The 25,553-nt window shown below is 39.8% G+C and overlaps 1 protein-coding gene across 1 annotated transcript in view; it reads left to right on the top strand.

Annotated features, from left to right (window-relative positions):
- stxbp2 (syntaxin binding protein 2) overlaps positions 1–25,553 on the top strand; it is an 80,949-nt gene that overhangs the window by 20,587 nt on the left and 34,809 nt on the right. Inside the window, exons 2-6 of the mRNA XM_039770381.1 lie at positions 8,620–8,669; positions 12,439–12,520; positions 15,975–16,051; positions 16,463–16,541; positions 17,892–17,995. Coding sequence (XP_039626315.1) covers positions 8,620–8,669; positions 12,439–12,520; positions 15,975–16,051; positions 16,463–16,541; positions 17,892–17,995 — 392 coding nt within the window. The remainder of the gene's footprint in view (positions 1–8,619; positions 8,670–12,438; positions 12,521–15,974; positions 16,052–16,462; positions 16,542–17,891; positions 17,996–25,553) is intronic.

Below are 25,553 nucleotides of genomic sequence, written 5' to 3'. Positions count from 1 at the left end.
CGTTGAAAAGTTTAATATGGTGGCCGACAGTGGCATCATACCACCGAAATAAGTACCAAATTTCAGCCTTCTACCTACATGGGAAGTTGGAGAATTAGTGACGTTGGAAAGTTCAATATGGCAGCCGACAGTGCCGTCATACCACCGAAATAAGTACGTACATCGGTTTTGGTTAGTGCAGGGAAGCCACCTACCAAATTTCGTGAAGATAGGGTCAGCCTTCTACCTACACGGGAAGTTGGAAAATTAGTGACGTTGGAAAGTTCAATATGGCGGCCGACAGTGGCGTCATACCATCGAAATAAGTATGTACATCGGTTTAGATTAGCACAGGGAAGCCGCCTACCAAATTTCGTGAAGATGGGGCCATAAATAAGAAAGTTCAACATTGCGGACGTTGTCGACCGTTATGACCGTTGCGTGTAGAATTTCGAAATGAAACCTGCTTTACTTTTGTAAGTAAGCTGTAAGGAATAAGCCTGCCAAATTTCAGCTTTCTACACTACATGGGAAGTTGGAGAATTAGTGATGAGTCAGTCAGTCAGCGAGGGCTTTGCCTTTTATTAGTATAGATACTAGCAAAATACTCGCAGCGGAGAAGTAGTGTGTTAAAGAAGTTATGAAAAAGAAAAGGAAATATTTTAAAAATAACGTAACATGATTGTCAATGTAATTGTTTTGTGACTGTTATGAGTGTTGCTGTCATCAAGGATTTGATTATCATTGTTTCTTTCAATCAGGTTCGTATTTGGAGGATGTATTGTGTTCAAGTTACATTCCGTGTTTGTCTAGTCTATCCCTGACCATCTCATCTTAGTTGTCAACCATTGTAAAGATAACCGGTTTCATTCATCGAAGTGATCACTACCCAAATCGGTACTCGTGAATCTAAGATGTTTAACAGGCATTCCAGGTATTAAGTTGTGGATTTGCCTGCGAATATTTAGCAGCAGTGTGTCTGTGAACGTAATTTAAACTTAAGCTTTACACCTTGCTTTCCTATGGATAAGTCTACAAAGGCTTCTTCAGCGTCGGAGGGTTGTTCCTTTCTTACTGATCAATAAACAACTTGTCTTCCTCTTTATCTGAGACATCACACACTGCATGCATGAGTTTACCTTTCCCAGTTCTGCAAACTTTAGCGAAGTGGTTCAATTTACCACATTTTTTACACTGTCTTCCTTTAGCTGGACATTGACTTTTTCCACTGTGTGCTTTGTTTCCGCAGTAGCTGAACTTATGAATATGTGTGTATGTGTCACTCGCTTCATATTCTTTTGCTGCCGTCTCAATTGTGTAATGCGTTTTTTGTTCAGTGCTCTTTGGAGCTCTTGCTTGTTCTCTGCGTACTACGTTCAGTCCGTTCACGTGAGCCGCTCAGAGTACATGCATCGAAGGTTCTCAGCTGTGCTTGTGCTATCTCGTGTGATCTTGCGATGTCCACGGCTTTATTTAATGATAGCTCAGACCCGGCACTTAAAAGTTTCTCTTGAACTTTTGCTGAGTTTGTGCTAAACACTATTCTATTCCTGACCATCTCATCTTCATTTGCATAAGCACAGTCCTTCACCAGCGAATATTTAGCGGCAGCGTGTCTATTGGATTGCTGCTGATGGACGGCCTTATTATGGGCAGGCACTTAATTACGTGGGAGGCGTGGTGAATGGGGACTCCACTCCGCCTCACACGGCGACCGAGCTGCAGGCTATGGCTGTATATATGTACGTAAGTAGGTTCCAGTTATGACCGTTACGCATAGAATTTCGAAATGAAACCTGCTTAACTTTTGTAGGTAAGCTGTAAGGAATGAGCCTGCCAAATTTCAGCCTTCTACCTACACAGGAAGTTGGAGAATTAGTGATCAGTGAGTCAGTCAGTGAGGGCTTTGCCTTTTATTAGAATAGATATAGAGACAGATTCATAAATAACAGGAAAATCCAAAAGAACAAAATACTAAAATCAAGAAAGAATTCTGCATCTGAATTTCTATTTCTTTCAGAAAAAATGTATCATAATCAGTTTGTAACTTCTGGTTGGATTAAAAAAGAAGGAAAACACAAACTGGGAAGTAGCACCTTCCTTAATAAACATAGGAGGCCGATTTAAAAGAGGAAAACGGTTGGGATGAAAACCTACAACCACAGGGCCCCCCAGGGCTAAACTGGATAACCACTGACTTGTCATAATTTAGAAACTCATGGTCAGTGTTTGTGTTCTGAAATGGAAGTTCAGACGTGATACTCGGGTCTCCACATTTTAATGATCTTGCTCTTCGTCAGTCTCACACTTGAACGTGTTAAGTTGAATGTGGGTAAGGACATCCTTCATGTGTTCTACGTCTCTGTGATGGCCAGTGAGATTTTCTATGCTGTGGTGTGCTGGGCCGCTCACATCACTTCAAGAGAGGCCCACCAAATCAAAAAAATCATTGAAAGGGCAGGGTCTGTTGTAAGACTCGTTACGAACCCCCCTGGAGGTCTTAGCAAAGGAGAGAATTAAAGCAACACTGAGTGCCCTTATAAAGAACACTGCACATCTTCTCTGTGATACACCAACACTAAGGACTTCCACCTTACAAATCATTCAGCAGAAGTGCGTAAAGAAATGTGACGCTTACCATGCTTCTTTTAACTTCACCTGTTTGTTGTCTGGTGCAAATCTTGTAATCGATATTTAACCCACTTCCTATTGTCCAAATGATTTGAAATTTTACACACTCACTTCCGATGACAATACACTGTGGAAGCCGGCCCAGACACAGACAGACGGACATCACTGGTTCACCCACAACACGTTTATTTACAATACTGAGAAGCACACAAAACCCCAACGTGCAGGCCAAGTCTTCAGGCCGCCTCCTTGCCTCTCCTCCCGAACTCCGTCCTCCACTCCCAACTCAAGCCAACGAACGGCCCCTTTTATAGTCACCCGGATGTGCCTCAGGTGCCTCCCGACAGTCTTCTGCCGGCACTCCCCAGTGTAGTGGAAGTCCCAGCTGTGCAACCGGAAGCACTCTGGGTGTCTCCAATACCCCCCAGGACTTCCGGGTGTGGCAGAAGTGCTGAGGTCCAAGGTTCCAAAGTCATTGGGGTGCCCCCTGGCGGTGACCATGGGGCCCCTACAGGCTTGAGCTTCAAAGCTTTTTACCCGTGGCCCCCAAAGGCACCAGGGCAGTCACCCCCACATGGTCTGGGGGAGGCATAAACCCTCCTCCGGTCCTCTGGGGCGTCTCGGCCAGGTTGCACAAAGCCATCTGCGACAACACGAACCAATAATCAGTTTCACTAATTGATCAATTAATCCATGTTAATTAAGAAATGAAATTTTCATATGAAGAATAGTTCAAGATTTCACCAATAGATGGTGCTAGTAATGGATAGCAATATTAAAGGAAGTGATAAAATATTGATTACAAAATGATACTAAAACAAATCCAAGATTAAAAGTTGAAAATTATATATATATATATATATATATATATATATATATATATATATATATATATATATATATATATATATATATATATTTGCCCTTTATTAGAGAAAAGTCCAGAGAAGAGCAGCCAGGCTACTTTTTAAAAAGTATTTATATATATATATATAAAATACTTTTAAAAAAAAAAGCCTGGGTGCTTTTGATCAATCAATGAAATCTTAGCAAAAACGGCCACCATTTATTTTACGTGTGATGTATGAGAAACTTATTTTTTTACTATCTAGTACACTTTTTAACTTAATAGAAGTGTGATTTTTAAAAAGTGTGTTTATATATAAAATATACCAATAGCAGTACACCTGTATAGTGCCTCACTGGGACTGCCAAGTCAGACATTTTCATTCTTTTAAAAATTTTCTTCCTTTTTAGCCATTCTGGTGTGTGTTCAGACGGTACCACGTGTGTTTGTGTATATACTGTATTTATTTATCTATTTATGTATTATTTATTTATTTGAAGAGTTTCTGTAAAAGGGCAAATTTCCCCTTGGGTGCAAATACATTTCTATTTAAAATGTTGTTTTTCTTCTGTTTAGAGGCTTTGCACAAAAAAAACTAAAGAAGCCATGGATGGGAAACGTCTGAAATAAGTCCTATTTAACTTGCGTCATTTTCTGTCAATGGTGCTTTGCAATTACACCTTAATTTGCTTCTCTGAGCTTAGCCCTGCTTAAAAGGTGTAATTTCCATACTTCTTGTGTGATTCATGTTTTAAAATCTATTGAAACTAATATCAATAGGCCCAATTTGTGAATAATGCAGCGTTTTAGTAGTTTGTAAGTTGTGCTGTACCAAAGAGTGTTGAAATGAATGTCTTCTTCTCTGCTTGTAGATTAAAGAATAATGCAAGCCTTAGGCATAACAGTGCAAATTGCCTGACAGGCCGATTTAGGTGGCAGATATTCCAGAATCTGATCATTTCTCAATAACTCTGCTTTGTCAGCAGTAGAAGAAAGCATACACACTTGTGTACCTTTTTACATTACTCTGCATTTTTGTGTGATAACATAAAAAAGGGCGATAAATACAGTGCCGTATCTCCTTTAGGTTTTAGTGTTGCACACAAACTCCGCATTAGTAGGAGGTGAGACATTCTTTGCCTGTTGCATAAGAAGATCAAACCTTCAAAAAAAAATTAAGTTTCATATTCATTGCCAACACATCTCTTGATTGCCGTTTCATATTTTAAAACATTCTCTCTTTGTGGTTACTGTTGCAGCTTGTTTTATTGATGGCTATTATGACTTGTAATGAAACCTCTTTATCTGCTTCTGTCATTTTGCATTTCTGTCCAAAAATGTAATTTTCCTTGAACCGTCTTTTCCCTCGTTAGATGTTTCAAATCAAGTGGTTACTTGTACTTTAAATAAATGCAATATGTACCGATGATGATGAGGTCAGCTGAGATTTGTTACATTTCAAATGTACATTATGGGCATTTGTCTTTTATTTGATTTATTAGAGAAAAGTCCAGAGAAGAGCAGCCAGGCTGATTTGTAGGACTTGAGAGGTATATATATATATATATATATATATATATATATATATATATATATATATATATATATATATATATATATTGGAGCCGACCCGGACACAGACAGGCGGACATGTTCTTAATCACCACCACACGTTTATTTACAATAATACGGTCACTCAGACCCAGTCCATTTAGTGCACAGTTACCCCAACAATCACTCAGTCCTGGCCACAAATGCCTTCTTCGGGCCGCCTCCACACCTCCTTTGTCCTTCGTGCTGCCTCTTCCCGACTCTATATACTATCTCTATATATATATATATATATATATATATATATATATATATATATATATATATATATATATATATATATATATATATATACACTCACCTAAAGGATTATTAGGAACACCTGTTCAATTTCTCATTAATGCAATTATCTAATCAACCAATCACATGGCAGTTGCTTCAATGCATTTAGCGGTGTGGTCCTGGTCAAGACAATCTCCTGAACTCCAAACTGAATGTCAGAATGGGAAAGAAAGGTGATTTAAGCAATTTTGAGCGTGGCATGGTTGTTGGTGCCAGACGGGCCGGTCTGAGTATTTCACAATCTGCTCAGTCACTGGAATTTTCACACACAACCATTTCTAGGGTTTACAAAGAATGGTGTGAAAAGGGAAAACATCCAGTATGCGGCAGTCCTGTGGGCGAAAATGCCTTGTTAATGCTAGAGGTCAGAGGAGAATGGGCTGACTGATTCAAGCTGATAGAAGAGCAACTTTGACTGAAATAACCACTCGTTACAATTGAGATATGTAGCAAAGCATTTGTGAAGCCACAACACGCACAGCCTTGAGGTGGATGGGCTACAACAGCAGAAGACCCCACCGGGTACCACTCATCTCCACTACAAATAGGAAAAAGAGGCTACAATTTGCACGAGCTCACCAAAATTGGACAGTTGAAGACTGGAAAAATGTTGCCTGGTCTGATGAGTCTCGATTTCTGTTGAGACATTCAAATGGTAGAGTCAGAATTTGGCGTAAACAGAATGAGAACATGGATCCATCATGCCTTGTTACCACTGTGCAGGCTGGTGGTGGTGGTGTAATGGTGTGGGGATGTTTTCTTGGCACACTTTAGGCCCCTTAGTGCCAATTGGGCATCGTTTAAATGCCACGGGCTACCTGAGCATTGTTTCTGACCATGTCCATCCCTTCATGACCACCATGTACCCATCCTCTGATGGCTACTTCCAGCAGGATAATGCACCATGTCACAAAGCTCGAATCATTTCAAATTGGTTTCTTGAACATGACAATGAGTTCACTGTACTAAAATGGCCCCCACAGTCACCAGATCTCAACCCAATAGAGCATCTTTGGGATGTGGTGGAACGGGAGCTTCGTGCCCTGGATGTGCATCCCACAAATCTCCATCAACTGCAAGATGCTATCCTATCAATATGGGCCAACATTTCTAAAGAATGCTTTCAGCACCTTGTTGAATCAATGCCACGTAGAATTAAGGCAGTTTTGAAGGCGAAAGGGGTCAAACACGTATTAGTATGGTGTTCCTAATAATCTTTTAGGTGAGTGTATATATATATATATAAAATATATATATATATATATATATATATATATATATATATATATATATATACCAGTAACGGCGTACTGCAAGATAACATGCGGTGAGTACCCTTGACTTGAGCGTTCATAGTTTTCAGACTCTTTCTCTGTAAGTTTATCATTCGTTTGCTCAGAGGTTGATGCGCTTGCTGCTTCCTGAGCAGCTTTTCTTTTCTCCACTCTAGCGGCCCACTACTTCTCTTTTTGCATTAAAACTGATTAAGTAAGTGTTTGTGTTGCAATTACTTAGTACGTTTTCTTTAATTTTTTACTTAAGCTGGCACTTAGTCTTCATTCTGCCTCAAGAGTGATTAGCAAAGGTGGTGGGGAATGAGAACGGCACCCATATGCATGCGCCACATGGCCACCCTGCTGCGTGCTGCCTAGAGTTGATTCTACAACAAAATAAAAATAAAAAGAGTAATAAAAATCATCACCCCGAAAGCGCAGTAGTAGAGGTCATGTAGTATATGTGTACCAAATTTCAAGTCAATAGGTGAAACGGTCTGCGAGCTACAGGTGATTTAAAATCCTGAACAGACAAACGAACAGCCACAGTAGCGTATTATACTGTATAAGAAGATAGATATATATATATATATATATATATATATATATATAATGTGTATGTCTCGCTTCGCCACCCCACCTGGGGCATGCTACGTGTCAGCCACTTCATGTCTCTGCCCATCGGGTTATGAAGGGGGGGGTTGAACGCATGCTGATGAGATGTTGCTGAATCAGCTGCTGGCTGGCTGTCTGCTGCTGCTGGTGTGCTGCGTGTTCTGCTTGTCGCGCTGTGCGTTGATCATTTAAAAGCCTGTACAGCAGCTGTCCTTTTGTCTCACTGGACGTTAGTGTCTTAGAGAAAATCACATTTTCTCTCCTTCCAAGCCTTATTTCTTAATTTTTTTTTAATAACAGAGATCTAAAATCCAACGTCTGTGTCTGTCTGTCAGCTTTTCACAAGAGAACTACTTAACGGATTTAGATTGGGTTTTTTTCTATAGTTTGCTTGAACATTCCGGTTGATTTTGTGACTTCTCTCATTGCGCTATGTACCAGGGTTCACTTGCAGGATCGATTTATTCGTGTGAATCCGAGAGAGAGACTGCAGGCCGGGGGGAGGAGGAAGTGGACAGGGCCCTCCTTACTCACGCGCCAGCCTCCATTCAAGTCAGTCTCATGTGGCATTGGCGAGAGGATTTTCATCCCACGCGTTCCTATAATTGCGATGGACCTGCCCTTTCAATTCAAGAGATTACAGTTCCCGGTGAAGCTTTGCTTTGCAGTGTCGATGAACAAGGCCCAGGGACAGACACTCGAGTTGGCAGGGGTTGATCTTAGCTCACCGGGCTTCTCGCATGGTCAGCTTTGTTGCTTTCTCCTGAGTTAGTTTCCCAAGAAACCAATCTGTCCTCACCCCTGATAGCAAAACCAAATATATTGTATATTAAGAGGCCCTCGTATATGAAAGCTATCAATATAAATTCTTCTCAATACCAATTAAATCTTTTAAAAAATTTTTTGATTTTTAAAGTTTGTTCTGTTTCACTGCTACGTGTGCGGAGCCGCGGGGGACAGCTAGTAATGTATAGAAAGGAGCTATGGAAAATGCTTTGTGTTTTATTCATGTTATAGGGAAATAAATGTTTAGCATAAAAGACCTGCTTTCTTAGAGAACCAGGCAATAAACTACAGTGTACTGCAGTAATCAAACTGTAATATGTATAAATAAGTAACTCTTATAAGGATTTTAATATGATGGATATTATCGGTAGTGGAAATAAGAGATGGGACTAGGACTGTACAAACGTAAATGAATGAGATGGTAGGTAACTTGTGGAAAACAAAGTACAAACCTGCAGAAAGGAGAAGAAGACACTTTAGATCAGCAATCAGTCCGATAGCAGCCATTAAACTGAATAGATGGCTGCAGAGGAGAGGCTCAATCAACGTAATGAGAGACTAAATGGTTTTTTCTTCTTTTTTTCCTCCCACCAGAGATTTTAAACGGTGTAATAAAAAGTGTTAAAAAGGACGGCGAATGGAAGGTAAGTCCAAAAACGGCATAAAGCATTTGTGTAAAGTTGATGTTACAAATGATGTATTTTCAGTTCACACACACACACACAGATTTAGATTAAACAGAGTGGAGAAATTTATATTATTTCTAGTCTGAGATAAAATAGAATTACAACATCAACATTTGTTTCTTTAGCACAATTTCAAACAGAGACTGTAACTCAAGGTGCTTTACAAGATGTTACAGAGAAAGTTGCAAGAAATGGAGAAATAAAAAAGATTAGGTAAAAATAATGAATAAGTAAACAAAGAAAAAAAATCCATACGATCTTCTAATCATGAGTGGAAGAGTAACGTCCTTATGTACAATCAATTTCATATTGTAAGTCTCTAAAGATGAGTCCGTTGATAAGGTAAGATGGCCGGGAGGAGAGAAAAAACAAAATGTATCTTGTTACAAAGGCGCTATATATGCACCCCACCCCACACAGACCGACACCGGAGGCACAAATAAAACCAAAAGAACTTTTATTTTGTCTTCCCCGTGTCCCACAGTGTCCCAAGCACCCCAAAATAAAATCACCACAACACACTCTTCTTTGCACCACCACTCCTCCCGGCAAGCGTAGTCCTCCTTCTTCTCCCGACTCCTCGAGTGGTGGCTGCTGGCCCATTTTATAGTCCACCCGGAAATGCTCCAGGTTCTTGACTGCCGAGTTCCAGCTGTACTTCCGGGTGTGGCAAAAACCCTGCCGTCAAAGGCTCAAGAGTCCCAGCTGCAGCACTCCCTGGCGGCGCCTGTGGGACCCAACAGGGCTGCACCCAACTCCAATTCACATGGAGCCCTGTGGGAAACCGAGGCACCGCTCCAGCCCAGGGAGGCTGCCATCTAGCGTTCAGGGGGAGGTATTGCAAAGTCCATGGCGGCTGCTCCCCTTGAACATATACCGAAGGGGTGTCCCCGGCCGTGCGCCACAATCTGTAATCAGAAATGTTTAGGTAGCGTTGGTGATCATTTCTGAAAGACACATTTATACCTGCCTCATTATCCATTTGACATTCTCACTGGATTTTTCATTTATATACTAAAGCAGCCCACAAATTTGCTTTCTCCTCATAAAAAGAAAAGAGCGTAGACTCTTAGAAATAGGCAAGCAGTATAAAGAATTTTAATAAACCGCAGTTCAAACAGGGCAAGTAAAGATGGAAGGCAAGTCCCAGTATTAAAGAAAGAAGGCAGAAAGTGGTCCCAAAAAGCATTAACAGAAACATGGGGTCATAAGAGAGAGTGTACTTCTGTGTTTACTAGGTGTAAGTTGTAGTCAGATGGGCTGTGTCAATGTGTGTGTGTGTGAAAAAGAAATAACCGTAAAGGCTACTCCCATGTTGTAAAAAGAAAAGAACGTGAAACCAACGTCACAATACCCAACTACTAGTTGGAGGGGATGTTAAACTTGATGACTGTTGACGTAACTGATCTCATTACCTGACTATGTCAATTTTAAAACCCTAGGAATCGCTAGGGATGTCAAATTATTAGACTGCATGATGACTTTCCAGCACAGCTTCACATTTCCAGACCATTGCAAGTTTTACCCTTTTTTTTTTTCCTGACCGCCAATAACGTGCTGCCTTACAGAACTGGTGCCCATGCGAAGGTCTTATAGGTACAGCGAGATCAGCTGCAGTCTCCTTGTAGCTCCATCATAGGCATTGTACTTCTGGCCAAGCAGCCATTGGTTGTTAGCTCTTCAACACTCAGACCTAGTCACAGACTAGTTGGACTGAGTCACTGGGTATGTCACATTACACGACGGCCAGTCATGGGCATACACTTCCGACTTGCTAAGACCTCTATAAAATGAATTCTGCGACTTATAAATCATCAAGGTCCTATAGTGACGTGGCTTTTAGAGATGCAGTTTTTGGCTGTGGAACCTTGACACACCTGATAAATGGCCGTACAACCGAAACGTTGCGTCCCTAACCACCTTTTCTTTATTTACATATTCATTTTGTTACCTGTAAGTGAGAACTGGTTAATAGTTGTTTGGAGGTCATAAATCACATTTTTAAAAAATGTTTTGCAGGGATTTTGAGGATATGAACCTCATTGGAACAGTACATTCGATGAGAAGTGAGTGAGGAGCGAAAGAGTTCATTCAGGAAACCTTTGGATTTTCTGTTAGTAATATGCAAAAAAATAATAAAGAAAATTGAAAAACAATGTAACATTTAGTTCAGGGTAGAAATATACATAAACATGCAATCATCATGCATGCATGCATAATGTGATTGTCAAGGTTAGAATGTCAGAGATGGCATTTTATTCAGACCCGCCCAAATAACAGAGCAGGGATGGGCAAAGTCGGTCCTGGAGGGCTGCAGGGTTTTGTTCCAACCCGGTTGCTTAATTAGAAAACCATTCTTGCCAGTAATTTTAATTTCATGGTTCGTTAGTGCTTTAAATCTGCCATGTCGGGTCAGTCTCCTATCCTAGATTTTTATTTTCCTTTCTAGGGATATGATTTGAAGCCTAAGATGGACAAGTAATTCTCAGTCCGTCACTTTCCTTCCAAGTATTTGATTAAACCAAATCGTGTCTGATAAATACACACGGGCGTAACTGGAAATGAGCTTAATGGAGATCTGCTGGTTTCTTTTGTCATTTAAATCTAATTGCTAATACAGAGCAATGCAAAACTGAGAATGCAGCTGTTTAACGCTAACATAAGCAATAAGGGTTCAAAATCCTAACGAGTGAGACTAGTGAAATGAAGCAGAAAAGTGTCACTTGAGCAATAATTGCTTCTTATTAAGCGATTAAAAAACTTGCAGCCACTGTGGCCCTCCAGGAATGACTTTGCCCTCCCCTGGGTTAGAGGGTCTCCAACTAAAAATATAAGTTGTAGGTTTCTTGAATTTTTTAGTTGGAAACGATGCTTTTTTTCCCCCATCTGTCATTAGTATGTTTAATAATAGGGCCGTGATAAAGTCATATTTTTAAATAGAAACGGTCAAAATACGAAATGTTCAAATAGCTCATGAATGGCCAGTTGAACAGTTTAGTATCTGAGTCACGCAAGGTGTACCTCAGTTCTAACTAGAGCAGAATTTATCAATTTTGGTGTTTGATTGTTTTTAAATTGCTGCTAAATTAAAGGTACTACATTGATTTTTTTTTTAATATAAAAGTTAACAACAACAAGGTAGTGCAATTTATTTGTTTTACTTAATCATGCCTAATTAAGCCTGTAAATCACAGCTTTTTATATGTTTTATTATTTTACTTTTCCCTGTGACCCTGCATTAGATGTAAACTGGTTTTAAACATGGAAGAATATTTCAATTTTTTTTTTTTAATACATTGCGCATAACAGGGCACCATCCATAAAACTGTGGAAAATTAAATGTCATCTCTAATAACCTTTTGCTTTCATTCTGAAAATATTCTGTTAATAGTTGCTACCATAGCATAGAGAGACCAAACCATCCTACCTTCAGCAACTTCTTCCAGACCCTCCTAGGTGCCCCAGGGCCAGCCATGAGATGCCACCAGTGTGCCCTGGGTCTGCCCCTTAGTTTTTTTTCCCCATGGGATGAGCCTTGTAAACCTCCCAAGAGAGGTGGGCACATGACTTCCTAACTACATATTCAGGAGGTTTGGGCCCTTATGAAAAGATTAAATACAAGATGCTATTGTTAAAATATCTAACAGTGTTTATTTTTTCCTTGTTCTACATAGTTGTGAGTAGTGTTTAAAGCTTTATTGTGAATTTGCGTTTTGTCTGCACTTAGGTTCTAATTGTGGATCACCCCAGCATGAGGATTCTGTCATCCTGCTGCAAAATGTCCGATATCATGGCAGAAGGCATTACAAGTATGTATTCTAAATTAATAAAATGTGCTAATGCTCATATACTGTACTAGCTGTGCCACCCGTATAGGGCGGGTTGAAATCTAAGTAATCGACAGAGACCTCAATGTTAACATTTGCAGTGCATCCTTCAATGCTTATGTCTCTATTATATGCCATTGGTATGGGATTCATAAGAGCAGCGTTAATGTTTGTATTGTGCCATCTGTTGGAATGACTAATGCAATTCACATGTCTGTGTTTATATACCATTTGGTATGGGATTTGTGAATGCAGTGCTTATGTTTGTGATGCACCATCTGTTGGAATACATTTTATCATTACATGTCTTTGTGATGTGTCATCTTTTGGAATGACAAAGTCAATACATAACTCTCTGAGATATACCATTTGGTAGGGGCTTCCTAAAAGCAGTCTTAATGTTTGTGATGTGCCATCTGTTGGAATGACAAATGCAATGCATTTTATTACTAACAATTCTTGTGATGCTCCATCTTTTGGATTGACTGGGCTGTATCAACTGGACGGACACACAGACACTTTTCCTTTTATTAAGGTGGATGATTTCATTGGTTTATTCCACAAAGTTGTTTTCAAAAACTGAATAGCCATAGTGTGTTGAAAATGTGCATTATTTTGAGCACTTTCATTGAGAGTAAACATATCTTCATGTTTTTTTTTTAATGAATGTGTATAAAACTTGAATTCTAAGTCCATTTAGAAAAATCAAATTCAATTGGTTTATGTACATTTGTGGGATTAGATTTTGCTATCTCACAAGTCACTGAAGGATAATAAAATATAACCCTTTTTTTTTTTCTTTCTTACTGACCGTGGTCAATGTGTATTTAGGTTTTAAAATCCCATTCTCCACACACAACAGAAGTCAATACAGTGTCTATAAAAAGTATTCACCCCTAAAAAGTTTTCACATTTTGTTGTCGTACTACTTGGTATTTTGACACAGGTGAACAGAAAAATTGATCCTTAATGTTAAAGTGGAAGCAGATCTCTGCAAAGTAGTCTTTGTTAATGACAAATATACAACAGAAAATGACTGATCTCCTAAGTATTCATCCACTTAGTCAGTATTTAGTGGATGCACCTTTGGCAGCCATGACAGCCTTGCACTTGTCTCTACCTCACTCTCCATCAGCTTTGCACTTATGGTTCCCCATTCTTTGTAAGGTTGCATGGGGATTGTGAGTAGAACTGTGAACACGTTGAAGGTAGTAGTGAATGCCCTTTTAGGCACTGGAGGTCCCAAGAGAGCTGCAAGATTGTGTTTTTTTTGGTGCTTTGCACTATTCTGTAACTCCTCGACAATATGTAACACAACCTGGAGCACATCCTTCACAAGCAGGACCCCCCATGCTGCTTGATGTGGCGCATTTGAAGAATGAACACGAGTGCCATCTGCATTTTGATATCCTAGAAGTTAGCAGCAACTCTCTACTATTTAGAAAGAGAAGCTGAAACACTTCTCAGAGACGTAACAGGTAATTACGGTACTTTTTTAAGAAGAAATGGTAATCCATCAGATATTCAAAGTGCCAAAGTTAAACAAAAATGGATGGCAGTAAAAACGAGCAGTGGGCTGCTACACTGTGGCAGTGGGTGGACAACTGCCTTCTTGCTATAGCACTTGCTACTCTTCATCAGGTTCTGATACTATCTCAAATAAGTCGAGGGGGCTGGGACTTTATTCTTGGCTCAGTTGAATGTAAATATATACTGCTCAAAAAAAATAAAGGAACACTTTGTAATCAGAGTATAGCATCAAGTCAGTGAAATTTTTGGGCTATTGATCTGGTCAGTTAAGTAGCAGGGGGCTTGTTAATCAGTTGATGTGCTAGAGGGGCAACAATGAGACGACCCCCAAAATAGGAACTGACATTTTTCCCTCCTCATCTGTTTTTTCATTCGTTTTGCATTTGGCTACGGTCAGTGTCACTACTCATAGCATGAGGCTATACCTGGACCCTACAGAGTTTGATGGCACAGGTAGTCCAACTTCTCCAATATGTGCTGTTTCCAGAAGGTTTGCTGTGTCTCCCAGCACAGTCTCAAGGGCATGGAGGAGATTCCAGGAGTCGGGCAGTTTCTCTAGGAGAGCTGGACTGGGCCCCTCGTAGAAGGTCCTTAATCCATCAGCAGGACTGGCATCTGCTCCTTTGGGCAAGGGGGAACAGGATGAGCACTGCCAGAGCCTACAAAATGACCTCCAGCAGGCAGGCCACTGGTGTCAATGTCTCTGACCAAACAATCAGAAACTGACTTCATGAGGAGGGCTTGAGAGCCCAAGGTCCTCTAGTGGGCACCGTGGCGCTCAATTGGCATTTGCCATAGAATACCAGAATTGGCAGACCACTGGCACCCTGTGCTTTTCACAGATGAGAGCAGGTTCACCCTGAACACGTAACAGGCGTGAAAGGATCTGGAGAAGCTGTGGAGAACATTCTGCTGCCTGTAACATCATTCAGCATGGCTGGTTTGGTGGGGGGCAAATCCATGGATGGACGCACAGACCTCTACAAACTAGACGACGACACCTTGACTGCCATTAGGTATCAGGATAATATCCTTGGACCCATTGTCATACCCTATGCTGGTGCAGTGGCTCCTGGGTTTCTCCTGGTGCACAACAATGCCCGGCCTCATGTGGCGAGGGGATACAGGAATTGATACCATTGACTCCCATAATCCATCACAACCCCCCCTTTTCACTCACCTGACCTCAATCCAATAGGACACCTCTGGGAGGGACATTATGTTGCGGTCCATCCAACACCACAGACTGTCCAGGAGCTCAGGGATGCCCTGGTCCAGATCTGGAAGGAGATCCCCCCCCAGGACACCATCCGTTATCTCATTAGGATGTTGTCAGGAATGGGGGGGCGCATACAAACTACTGAGTACAATTTGGGGTTGCTACAATGAAATTTTGGCCAAATGGACTCGCTTGTCTGCCACCTAATTTTTTCCCTTTGATTTTCGGGGTGTCTGTCATTTTCATATCCATCCTTTTGTTCTTAACACATCACCATATCAGTCCATAGCAGTAGAGACAGCCAGCAGGATTTTTTTTTCCCTTTGAGATCTGATGTGTTTTCAAAGCATTCCTTTAATTTTCTTTGAGCAGTTTATTTTTTTCTTTAACAATTTTCATTTATTTTGTAATTTTGCTTGTGATGCAGCAGATTACGAAATGGGGCAGATGAATGTTATGGGACTTTTGCTACTGTGGTCTAACATTTAAATGTTTGAGGGTAAGGGCTCGTTTATACTTCACGCTCAGAACGCGTACTCACACACATCATGGCTGCCATGCGTTTCCAGCGTTCATTTGACGCGTCCTCTGAGCAGGTCCTTTAAGGCAGCATGAATGCACAATCGCCATTTTATGACTTTTAACATGTGCCTTCATTTAAAACATTTTTTTTTGTTTTATTTACAGTTGTGGAGGACATCAACAAAAGACGCCAGGCAATCCCTACCTTAGAAGCAATTTATCTGATTTCACCCACTGAAAAGGTACCCATTATGCTTGTTTGAAGTTTTTAATCTAACTTTGATTTATCTTTTTGTAAACTGTTACTGACTTTAATAATCTCTACTTCCCATTTGCAATCAATCAGGATGTAATTAATTGCTGTGCTTCAAAAGGTATCTGTCAGAGGGAGGCTTGTTTGTTTAATATTTCTAATCAAGCAGGAAGAAGTTTATTGGATTTTTGTGTGCAGTTTTGTTAGGCCTTCCAGTATGTAGTGCTAGCGTTAGTGTGTGTTTATTTATTTAACATTTATCAGGGATTTTATTGCATGCTCCTTAAGAGTTGTCTTTCCCTGGGATGATTACTCATCATCTTCCCTTACTCATCTGCAAATAGACGAATAAATTGTGTTTGTTGTTTGAATTGAATTTTTGTTCACTTGTCTCTTTCAGTCAGTTCGATCGGTGATTAACGACTTCAGAGAGACCCCCAGCTATATGTACAAAGCTGCTCATATATTTTTTACAGACTGTAAGTTGTCTTGCCTTTAATATTTTTTTTATTAATGCCATGCTATATGTGTTTGTGGTGTTGTAAATTCCCCACATTGAAACTCCTATAGCCTATTCACTTATGGCGCTTTTCCACTGCATAGTACGGCACGACACGGTTCAGTTCAGCTCACTTTTGGGGGGTTTTCCACTGGGAACAGTACCTGGTACCTGGTCCTTTTTTTAGTACCACCTCAGCCGAGGTTCCAAGCGCCCGAACGCTACCAAAACGGACGTAAACTCTGCTGGTCACTGTTTGGCCGGAGAAAATCGTCATTACTGCGTCACTGAACTTGCGACACGAGAGACAACAGACCCGCTAGATTTTTAGCACAGCCAGCGAAGGTTCGGACGCACCATTTTGTTTTAACCAAAAATGGCTGTTTCGTGGTCAATTGAGGGAGTACAGATGTTCCTCTCGTTGGTAGCCGAGGAGCGGATCCAGCGAGAGCTGGATGGGGCAACGCGGAATGAAAAAGTTTTTCAGGAGGTCGCTTGTGGCGCGTTTACGATGATGTCACGGCAGTAGAGGCGGCGCAACTATAATGACACGTGAATAATCCCGCCCACTCTAAAGCGGTACTAAACTGCAGTCGAAACGCAAACCGAGCCGACCTGAGCCGAACCAAGGTGAGCTGTACTGAACTGTGCTGTGCCGTACTATGCAGTGGAAAAGCGCCATTAGCTCCGTTGCTTCCCCCCTCCACCTTTTCCCACCTTGCTGAATCTACATGCCACTTTGTGCACCCTACTAGTTTCTCTTAAAATCTCTGAGCACAAATTTAACCACCTACAATGACTCAATCATTTGAGTACTCCGCCAGACGAGGCACCTGTATTTGTATAACATAACATTCTTGAACCTGTTTAAACCAGTTTTGGATCACATGGAGCCAGAACCAACCCCGGATGGACTCATTTGCATACTCATTCACACTCGCCAACACTCACAAAGGGCCAGTTTAGAGTCTTTAATCAACCTAAGACACTAGTCTTTGAAGATATGGGAGGAAAACCTGAGTAACTAGAAGAAAAATGTGTGTGGACATAAGGACAATGTGTAAGAGTCACAGAGAAAATGACTGGGCATGGAATTTGAACTAGGAAACGGCATTAAGCACTGTGCGAAAAATGATGCCCTCGAAATAGCATAGCACTCGTCAAGTATGGATCAGTTTGTTTGTCTGTTCTAGATGTTCTTTATGTGTTTGACAAGTGGCAGTTAGCCTTATCAATTAGTCTTGAGCATTGATTGCTTCCAAATTCCAAATATAGATACAAATCTGAGCATGGTCTTTAATTGTAACTAGTCTGTTCTTATGTTTTACAGACTGTCCTGATGCCCTCTTTACTGAAATAGGAAGGGCACGGGTGTCGAAAGTTATTAAAACACTTAAAGAAATTGGAGTTGCTTTTCTGCCTTATGAATCTCAGGTAAGCATATTTAAAATTTTAACTCTTCTTGTAAAACACTCGTAGACCAAGGTACTTGCAATCCAAGGTTTTACTGTAATAAAGTTTCTGCTATAGTAGGTGTCTATTGCGACCAACACTAAATAACGGCAACAAATATGAAAGCATCTCGCGTTGTGGTGCATAATCCACATGTCAGTTCGGCCAGTTGTAGGCTCATAACATTCCAAACATGTATTTTTACTAAAATATTGTTAAATAAACCACATCTGGCTGAATAGTGGACATTCCTCAGTTGGTTACTTTTATATTCATATCCACACATGGAGTACCTTAGGATATTCTACTTGTGGAAGCATCTCGGATATTTGCACGTCTGAAGCGTATCCTCTTCCTGATAATCTTTTCACTTTTGATTTGATTTTTTGTTGTATACGTCTCTGCACCAATGATATAATATCAAGTACAATGTTAGCCAACAACATTTATTTCTAGAGCACATTTTCATACAAATGATGGAGCTTAAAGTGCTATACATCAGGGGTGTCGAACTCCAGTCCTGTAGGGCCGCAGTGGCTGCAGGTTTTCATTCTAACCATCTTCTTAATTCGTGACCAGTTTTTGATGCTAATTAACTTCTTTAGCCTTAGCTTTAATTAGCTCGACTCAGGCCCCTTAGTTGTTTTTTCCTTAATTAGCAGCAGGACAGTAATGAGACATAAAACAAGCAGGACATGAGCAGCTCACCTGTACCCATCAAACAAAATCTGAAAATAAAGATGAAGGTCTCAGTAAGGTTGATCCCTCAGGTTATCAAAACATTTTAGGAGTTCTTAGAAAAAAACAGAATATCAACAGTTTTGGAAATGTCTGCAAAAAGAGAGCAGCAACAAGCCATGGAATTAAATAATGAGTTTAATTAATAGCAAGAATCAGCTTCTCATTAAGGAACTGGTTGGAGTTTGTAGCCCCAATTTAGCTGGTCATCTGTTGGCTCGTTTCTGTTTGTCTGTCATTTTAATGAAGAAAAGAATCAATTCAGAAGACTTAATCCTTAAAAACAGGGCTATTAAAATAGAGGGAAAAGAAGTTAATTAGCAGTGAAAATTAGACACTGATTAGGAAAAGGGTTAGAAAGAAAACCTGCACCCACTGCGGCCCTGCAGGCCTGGAGTTTGACACCCATGCTATACATGATGAAGAAAGAGGGGGAAAAAAAGACAAATGAGAATTAAAATTGGGCAATGCTAATTAACATAGAATAAAAGGGAGGACAGAAAAAACAACAAAAAAAACCTTCAGACGGCTGGACAAAAAAAAAAACCCAAAATCTGCAGGGGTTCAGAAGCCACGAGACCACCCAGCCCCCTCTAGGCATTCTACCCAACATCAATGACCTTAATTAGTCCTTATAGTATTCAGGGTTCTCGTGGAAGAACTTGATGATGACGGTCATGTGGACTTCTGGCCTTTAATCCATCAATGTACGGACATCATGGTACTTTGATCAGGTGGCAGTGGCGCAGATCGCAACCACAGAAAACCGGAAAAAGAACAGCAGAGAAAGTAGGGGTTAGTTTGGATTTTGGAGCCACCATGAATAATAATGATAATTTAATTGAATATACAGAGCATCAGGATTAGACTAAAATGAAACTGTTACTGAGTTGGAGTCTTGACAAATAAATGCAACTTTTATGCGTTTTCAACATCATCTTTCTTGTTTGTTTTTTTGGGTGTTTGATGTGGATATAATGATCATTTTAGCAAAATGGGATACCCTTAGTGCAGAACAGGAAGGAAAAGTTGTATATCTTAACTAGTCCAATAATTGTTCTTGTAACAGAATATATACCAATATAGTATATAGCAAAATCCAGCATATGCAGGCTTAAAAAATAATAATAAAGATTGTATCACCAACACCCTCCAAACCCCACCTTATTGATCCACCACCCCCCTTGCACCCCCATTTGCTATATATTGCCTTTGATTCCTGTATGTCTAATCCTTTTCCTCTGATGATGACACCTGGTAGGTTGTTGAAAGCTTAGGAATAAAAAAGTATTTTAAGATACATGATTCATTCGTGCATCCATTCCATTCATTTTTACTAGCTATAAATAAATATATATGTTTTTGTACTTTTGTACAGAGAATTGTTTTTTAATTTTGTGCTTCTTCTCACCTTTGAATGCCAAAAATATGCAATTGTAGACAATCTCTAAAGTGCTTCAGAGCTTTTTCTGACTGCACACCTTATGAATCTTCTGACATTGTGTCATTTTTTTGTTTTTGTAGTTGGGCTGATAATTTAGTAAAATGCATAAAAAACGATGGCATTGCCTTTTTCCTGAATAGAATACCTAGTGCAGTATTTTGTGAAGTTTCTAGCAGCCTTATAAAAATGAATGACAAGCTAAATGTCATGCTGTGAAACTCGGCATACGGTGCTGTCATTTACATCCCTGTGTCATCCACTGCTCTTGAACGCTCTTATTATAACCTTTTATGCATCATAAAACACTACAGAGTGGGTTTTGTGTGCTTATCACTTGTGGGCTTTTCTCTATTGATGTAGCACTGCTAAAGACAATTTCTGATTTGGCTCATTTTTTCCTTAGTGAAAAATACAACAGTTTAAAATATCAGAATTATTCAAGTAATTTTAAAGACTCCAAATGTGGAATTTCTGGAAACACCTTAAATGAGACATTGCTGATACTGAGGAAAAAAAGGTTGATTTCAGGTTTTTTAAAATTATATACTGCATACTGTATATGTGTGTGTGTATTAAATTTATTTATATACAGGGTGTCCCAAATGTCAATATACACTTTTAATAAATTCCTAAACATTTTACAAGAAACCGACTTTATTAACATTTCTAGCATCAACAACGGAGTCGTTTTACTTGCTAGGCTTGCCATCACGTTCCAACTCCTTGAAGACTAGTTGTATACCTCCACATGAGCGCCTCCTTTTCCGACAACTTTCAGCCACCTTTGGACGCAAACCTCACCGATGTTTTGCAGCATCTCTTCCCCGACCTTGCTGCAGGTCGTGCGGATTCTTTCCTCAAGCTGTGACAGGTTACAGGGCTTAGTGGCATACACCTTGCTTTTGATATGAGACCCACAAAAAAAAGTCACAAGGTGTAAGGTCAGGGGAGCGCACAGCCCATTCGAGGGGACCCCTTCGACCGATCCATCGGTGGGGAGGGGCGCCATGGTTAAGGGAATGATACGTTTACAAGAACTGCAAAGTCTAAGTTGTCATGTTGTACCTCACTCAGATCTGGCACGATTATAATACGCGCTGCCCTCTTTGAGAGGCAGCAAAGAAAACAAAAAACAAATAATCCGGGGCGTGAGTGACCAACACTACTTTTCTACTTCACCACTTCAATTATAGAGACATACCAATGAAAGCAGGGTCAAGAAAAAATGATTATTGGAAGACAATCCACATGATCACTGTAATAACAACAAAAAAAAACCTTATACACATAATATGCAGCGTATCCCCTCGCCACACAAATCACGATACAACCACTTCAAAACATACATTATTAATAAAGATTTAAGCAAATGAAAACACAACAAAAACAAAACAATGGATTTACAGTCTCCTAAATCTTATCTGTACGGTAGCGTTGAGTTCAGTCTGTAGTGGGGAATGAGGCGCCGACCATCTCTCTTGTTCCAGGAAATGTACTGATTAACTGTTCCTTGATCTGGCCCGTCAAGACCTCTCCCGTATTCCTTCCTCCCGAAAGTAAAAATAATTATATTGGAAATGAACCCAGATTCACCTGACAATATCCAAGAGGTGTTAATCCTTTCCCTCGTGCCATTTTCTGTTATGGCCTCCTCCTCTCTCCTAGCTCCCTCCTTTCCTTTTTTCCCGCCACCTATTTACATACGGATAGCTCCTTCCCGTACAGTCTGTTGGCCCTCCAAGCCAGGTGCTCCCCTCCCTCTGTATAAAGAGCCATCCTACCCATAAAGGCATACCACAAAAACAGATATGGGAAAAGGTACAAACTTACAGGTGCATACACATATTCCAGTCGACCGTTAAAATATGCTGATGGCTTAAGTCTCTCCTAATGATGCCTGAAACGAAATTGAAAAAAGAAAGTGTATTGTGACTTTTGGGACACCCTGTAGAATATAATATAATATATAATATAAAAAAAAATCGCATGCACAGAGCATTTTTATCTAGAAGCCATTTTAAAAACACCCATTTAGTTGGTATAGTGTGTTGTGATGCTTCTGTGCAGTACAGAATCGCACACTGACAGACTGCACAGTTGACAATCCTGGAAGCCCTTCCTTGTGGTTTCTCTTGTTAGCAATATACAGGGAGGCATACCGGTTCATACCGAAAACCGTTTTTTATTTTTATGATATGGATTTTCCTTACACCGCAACACCGGTTCAAATAGCCTAAACAACGTTTGGAACGTGGAGCAGCGGGAAACTGTTTAAGAGGGGACCTTTTTCACTGCTACACCGCTAAACACACCTGCAACGGAGTACATATGGTAGTGGAGGTATTGAGCGGTGAAAATGGACAGAAAACATTCTGAAACTGAAGCTGTAGCAGACGATAATTGAACGTGATGACACAGAAGAACTTTTGCCAAAAAAAGGAGCCGTGTCTGTTGTCTGGAGATACTTTGGTGGACCAAACAACTATTTATTGCAAAAGGCGGCAACACAAGCAATTTGCCGCACCACCTTAGCTGCAAACATGCTTTGGAGTACCATGAATGTATGCAACTAAGATTGGCACCTCCACGTCCTCAGGTAAAACAAAAAAAGTGAGAGGACACTTGAGTCAGATGTCACTTGTAGACGCGTTTGTTAGAGGTACTGCCTACGACAAAAAAAACAAGCAGTGGATCGAGATAACCAACGCCATTACAATCCATATTGCTTACGTGTCAGTGAACAGGGATTGTTAACATTAACAGAAAGTGTAGTTGGTTTACAGAAAATATTTACTATTTATTCCTTTTCTAAGACTTGTTCAGTGCAATGTAACTTTTGACAAGCACCTCTGGATATTTTACTAAGTCTAAATGCCTCTTTGGATGGTTGAAAATATGTCATCAAAATTATAGTTTAAGTTATTTGCAAAATTTCTTCAATAAAAAGGTTCTATATTTTGACTGCAACTGTCATGTATTGTGATTCTTTCTCTTCACCAGTGCCACCCCCTTGAGCACTATCACTTTATGGGGCCATGAAAACCTGTATTAATACTTGTGTGCACAATAAATGTGTTTTTGTACAATTCTCATGACCGTGGAATTGGTTATTCTTAGCCAGTCTACTGCAGTAATTGCAGTGGAAAATGTGGTTAACATCCACTCATGCATGGGGAAAAAAATACCGTCAAATCGCATGAAACTGGGATCATTTTGAAAAATGCCGTGATATAGAATTTTGGTCCTACCGCCCAGCACTAATATACAGTGACTTATATTGCAATCTGTAATGAGAACATGTAGGCTATCGTGCATTTGCATCAGATGGTCACCTTCCAGGCTTGTCTAAGGCACGCATTACCACTTTAGGACACCGGGGATGTAATCGCTTGCTCTCTATCTCTCTTATCACTCACAGTTCGGAGAAGAAGCCCACTGAGGGTGATTGACCAAGCCCTTTTGGGTTTGAGAGCTATAAAAGGGAGCTTCTCCCAAAAAGTGTCGTCTCATTCAGGAGATCAGTTACCCGCATTGAGGAGCTCCGACCCTGTGGTTGGGCCGCTCTCCGCACACAGCCAATGGCTAAACTTGGTTTTGTTCACCCTTCACAGTATCAGGTGCCACTATTTATTTATTTATTTCCAAGTAAAAGCGGTAGCCCAGCTCACACCCTAGCATTTCTTTTGAGTCCTGTCCTTCCCTTTACCGATGACAAGGCACAATTCAAAGAACTGCTTCTCTTGTCTACAATATACTGTAGAACAATGCATGTACAAAAAGAAAAATGTAAACCAATTATCAGCTGACTTTTCTCCGTGTCTTACATGTACTGTAGGTAAGTATCCAAATATACATTGCTTATGTTTGCTCAAATCCATTTACAAGTAACATCCCCTTTAGCATTCATGGTGGTTCCAAGTGAGAGTTAATAAGCGGCATTTATGACTCACAAGGTGAGACTTTTTTGAGTGAATGTTTAATAGCAAATGTGCCACAGCAAAGCCCAAAGGCAGGTTGCACAACAGTTTTAAAGGTGTACTAGACTTGATAAATGAAGGTCTTCAAATAAAATCTCAGGTGGCAGCACATGGTATGCTGCACGATTATAGCAATATTTATAACAAGCTGGCATTGTTAATTAGATTGGTGTAGGTCACATTCGTAACTGCTTGCAGCGTCTCGTTTGTTTTCCTTCTCCTTAGCCCAGTGCATTTATTGTTTTAACCTTGCTCACAGACGTTGCTCTATTCATCTTGCATTTTCTTTATTTTGCTTCTCTTTATTTTACTTCTAAATAAAGAACAAATTAAAATATTCAAGCCTCTTAAAGATGAGGCAGACATTTAATTATTGGCTGAGATTTGCATTTAAAAGAAAGTAAATGAATGTGTCTACATCTTTGTGGATTGTCTTTTATTTTTCAAAGTCATTTATCCTAAAGTTAAGGTTAAATAGCAAAGGTTTTGTTTATAGATAAATAGATTTTGTTTTGTTAGCGATTTAGAGACCAAGTAAGAAGGCAATTTTGCAAGGTCTATTTCAGTGTGAATAAATTATTAATCCATTGTTAGTTATAACAATATATTATAGATTAATTATAAATGTAACAGTTACTCAAGGACATTCTGTCATCTTCCTTTTGTTTTTATTATTTGATGAATTCTGAATACTAAGTATAATTTGAATCACTTTATGAAGAAATTCTGGATAATTGTTCTAACTTTTGACAGATATTGTCCGTACAGTTTGAATTTTCCACGTTGCCAAATGGCCTGTTTGTTTCGATCTGAAGTTACATGATAATATTAATTAATATTGTGCTGCCCGATGTGTTGCACTTTTGCCAAATGTACAGTTAAGAATTTCACAATTCTCTATACACAGCTTTAAATATATTGTTATAGTGTCACTTGCTATATAAAGTCAAACCGTCCCCAGTTAGTTAATGTTTAATATGCATAAAGGCCCATATTGTGGTTTGGTATGCTTTTATATAATTTTCTTTTTTAATGCATATAGTTCAACAACAACAACATTTATTTATGTAGCACATTTTCATACAAAAAATGAAGAACAGAAAAATAAGACACAGTAAGAAAATAAAATAAGTCAACATTAATTAACATAGAATAAGAGTACATCAAGGGATTACAATTTTGCTGTGGATATTGATTTATTGAAATGCTTTCAGATTTTGTTTTCTGCCTCCAAGTATGCTAAGGGCAAATCTTTTTGCTTACTGTAAAATAATAAGTCCCTAAATATTCTCTTAACCGTTTTCTATTTTTTCCATCATAGGCTCAGTCAGAGCCAAAAACCCTTCTCATCAACATTCTGGAACAACACAGGGACCAGACA

This window comes from Polypterus senegalus, chromosome 12, assembly GCF_016835505.1.
Source record: "Polypterus senegalus isolate Bchr_013 chromosome 12, ASM1683550v1, whole genome shotgun sequence".
Taxonomy (NCBI): Eukaryota; Metazoa; Chordata; class Cladistia; order Polypteriformes; family Polypteridae; genus Polypterus; species Polypterus senegalus.
Note: the sequence above shows the minus strand (reverse complement) of the source record. Positions and strands in the feature narration are given on the sequence as shown.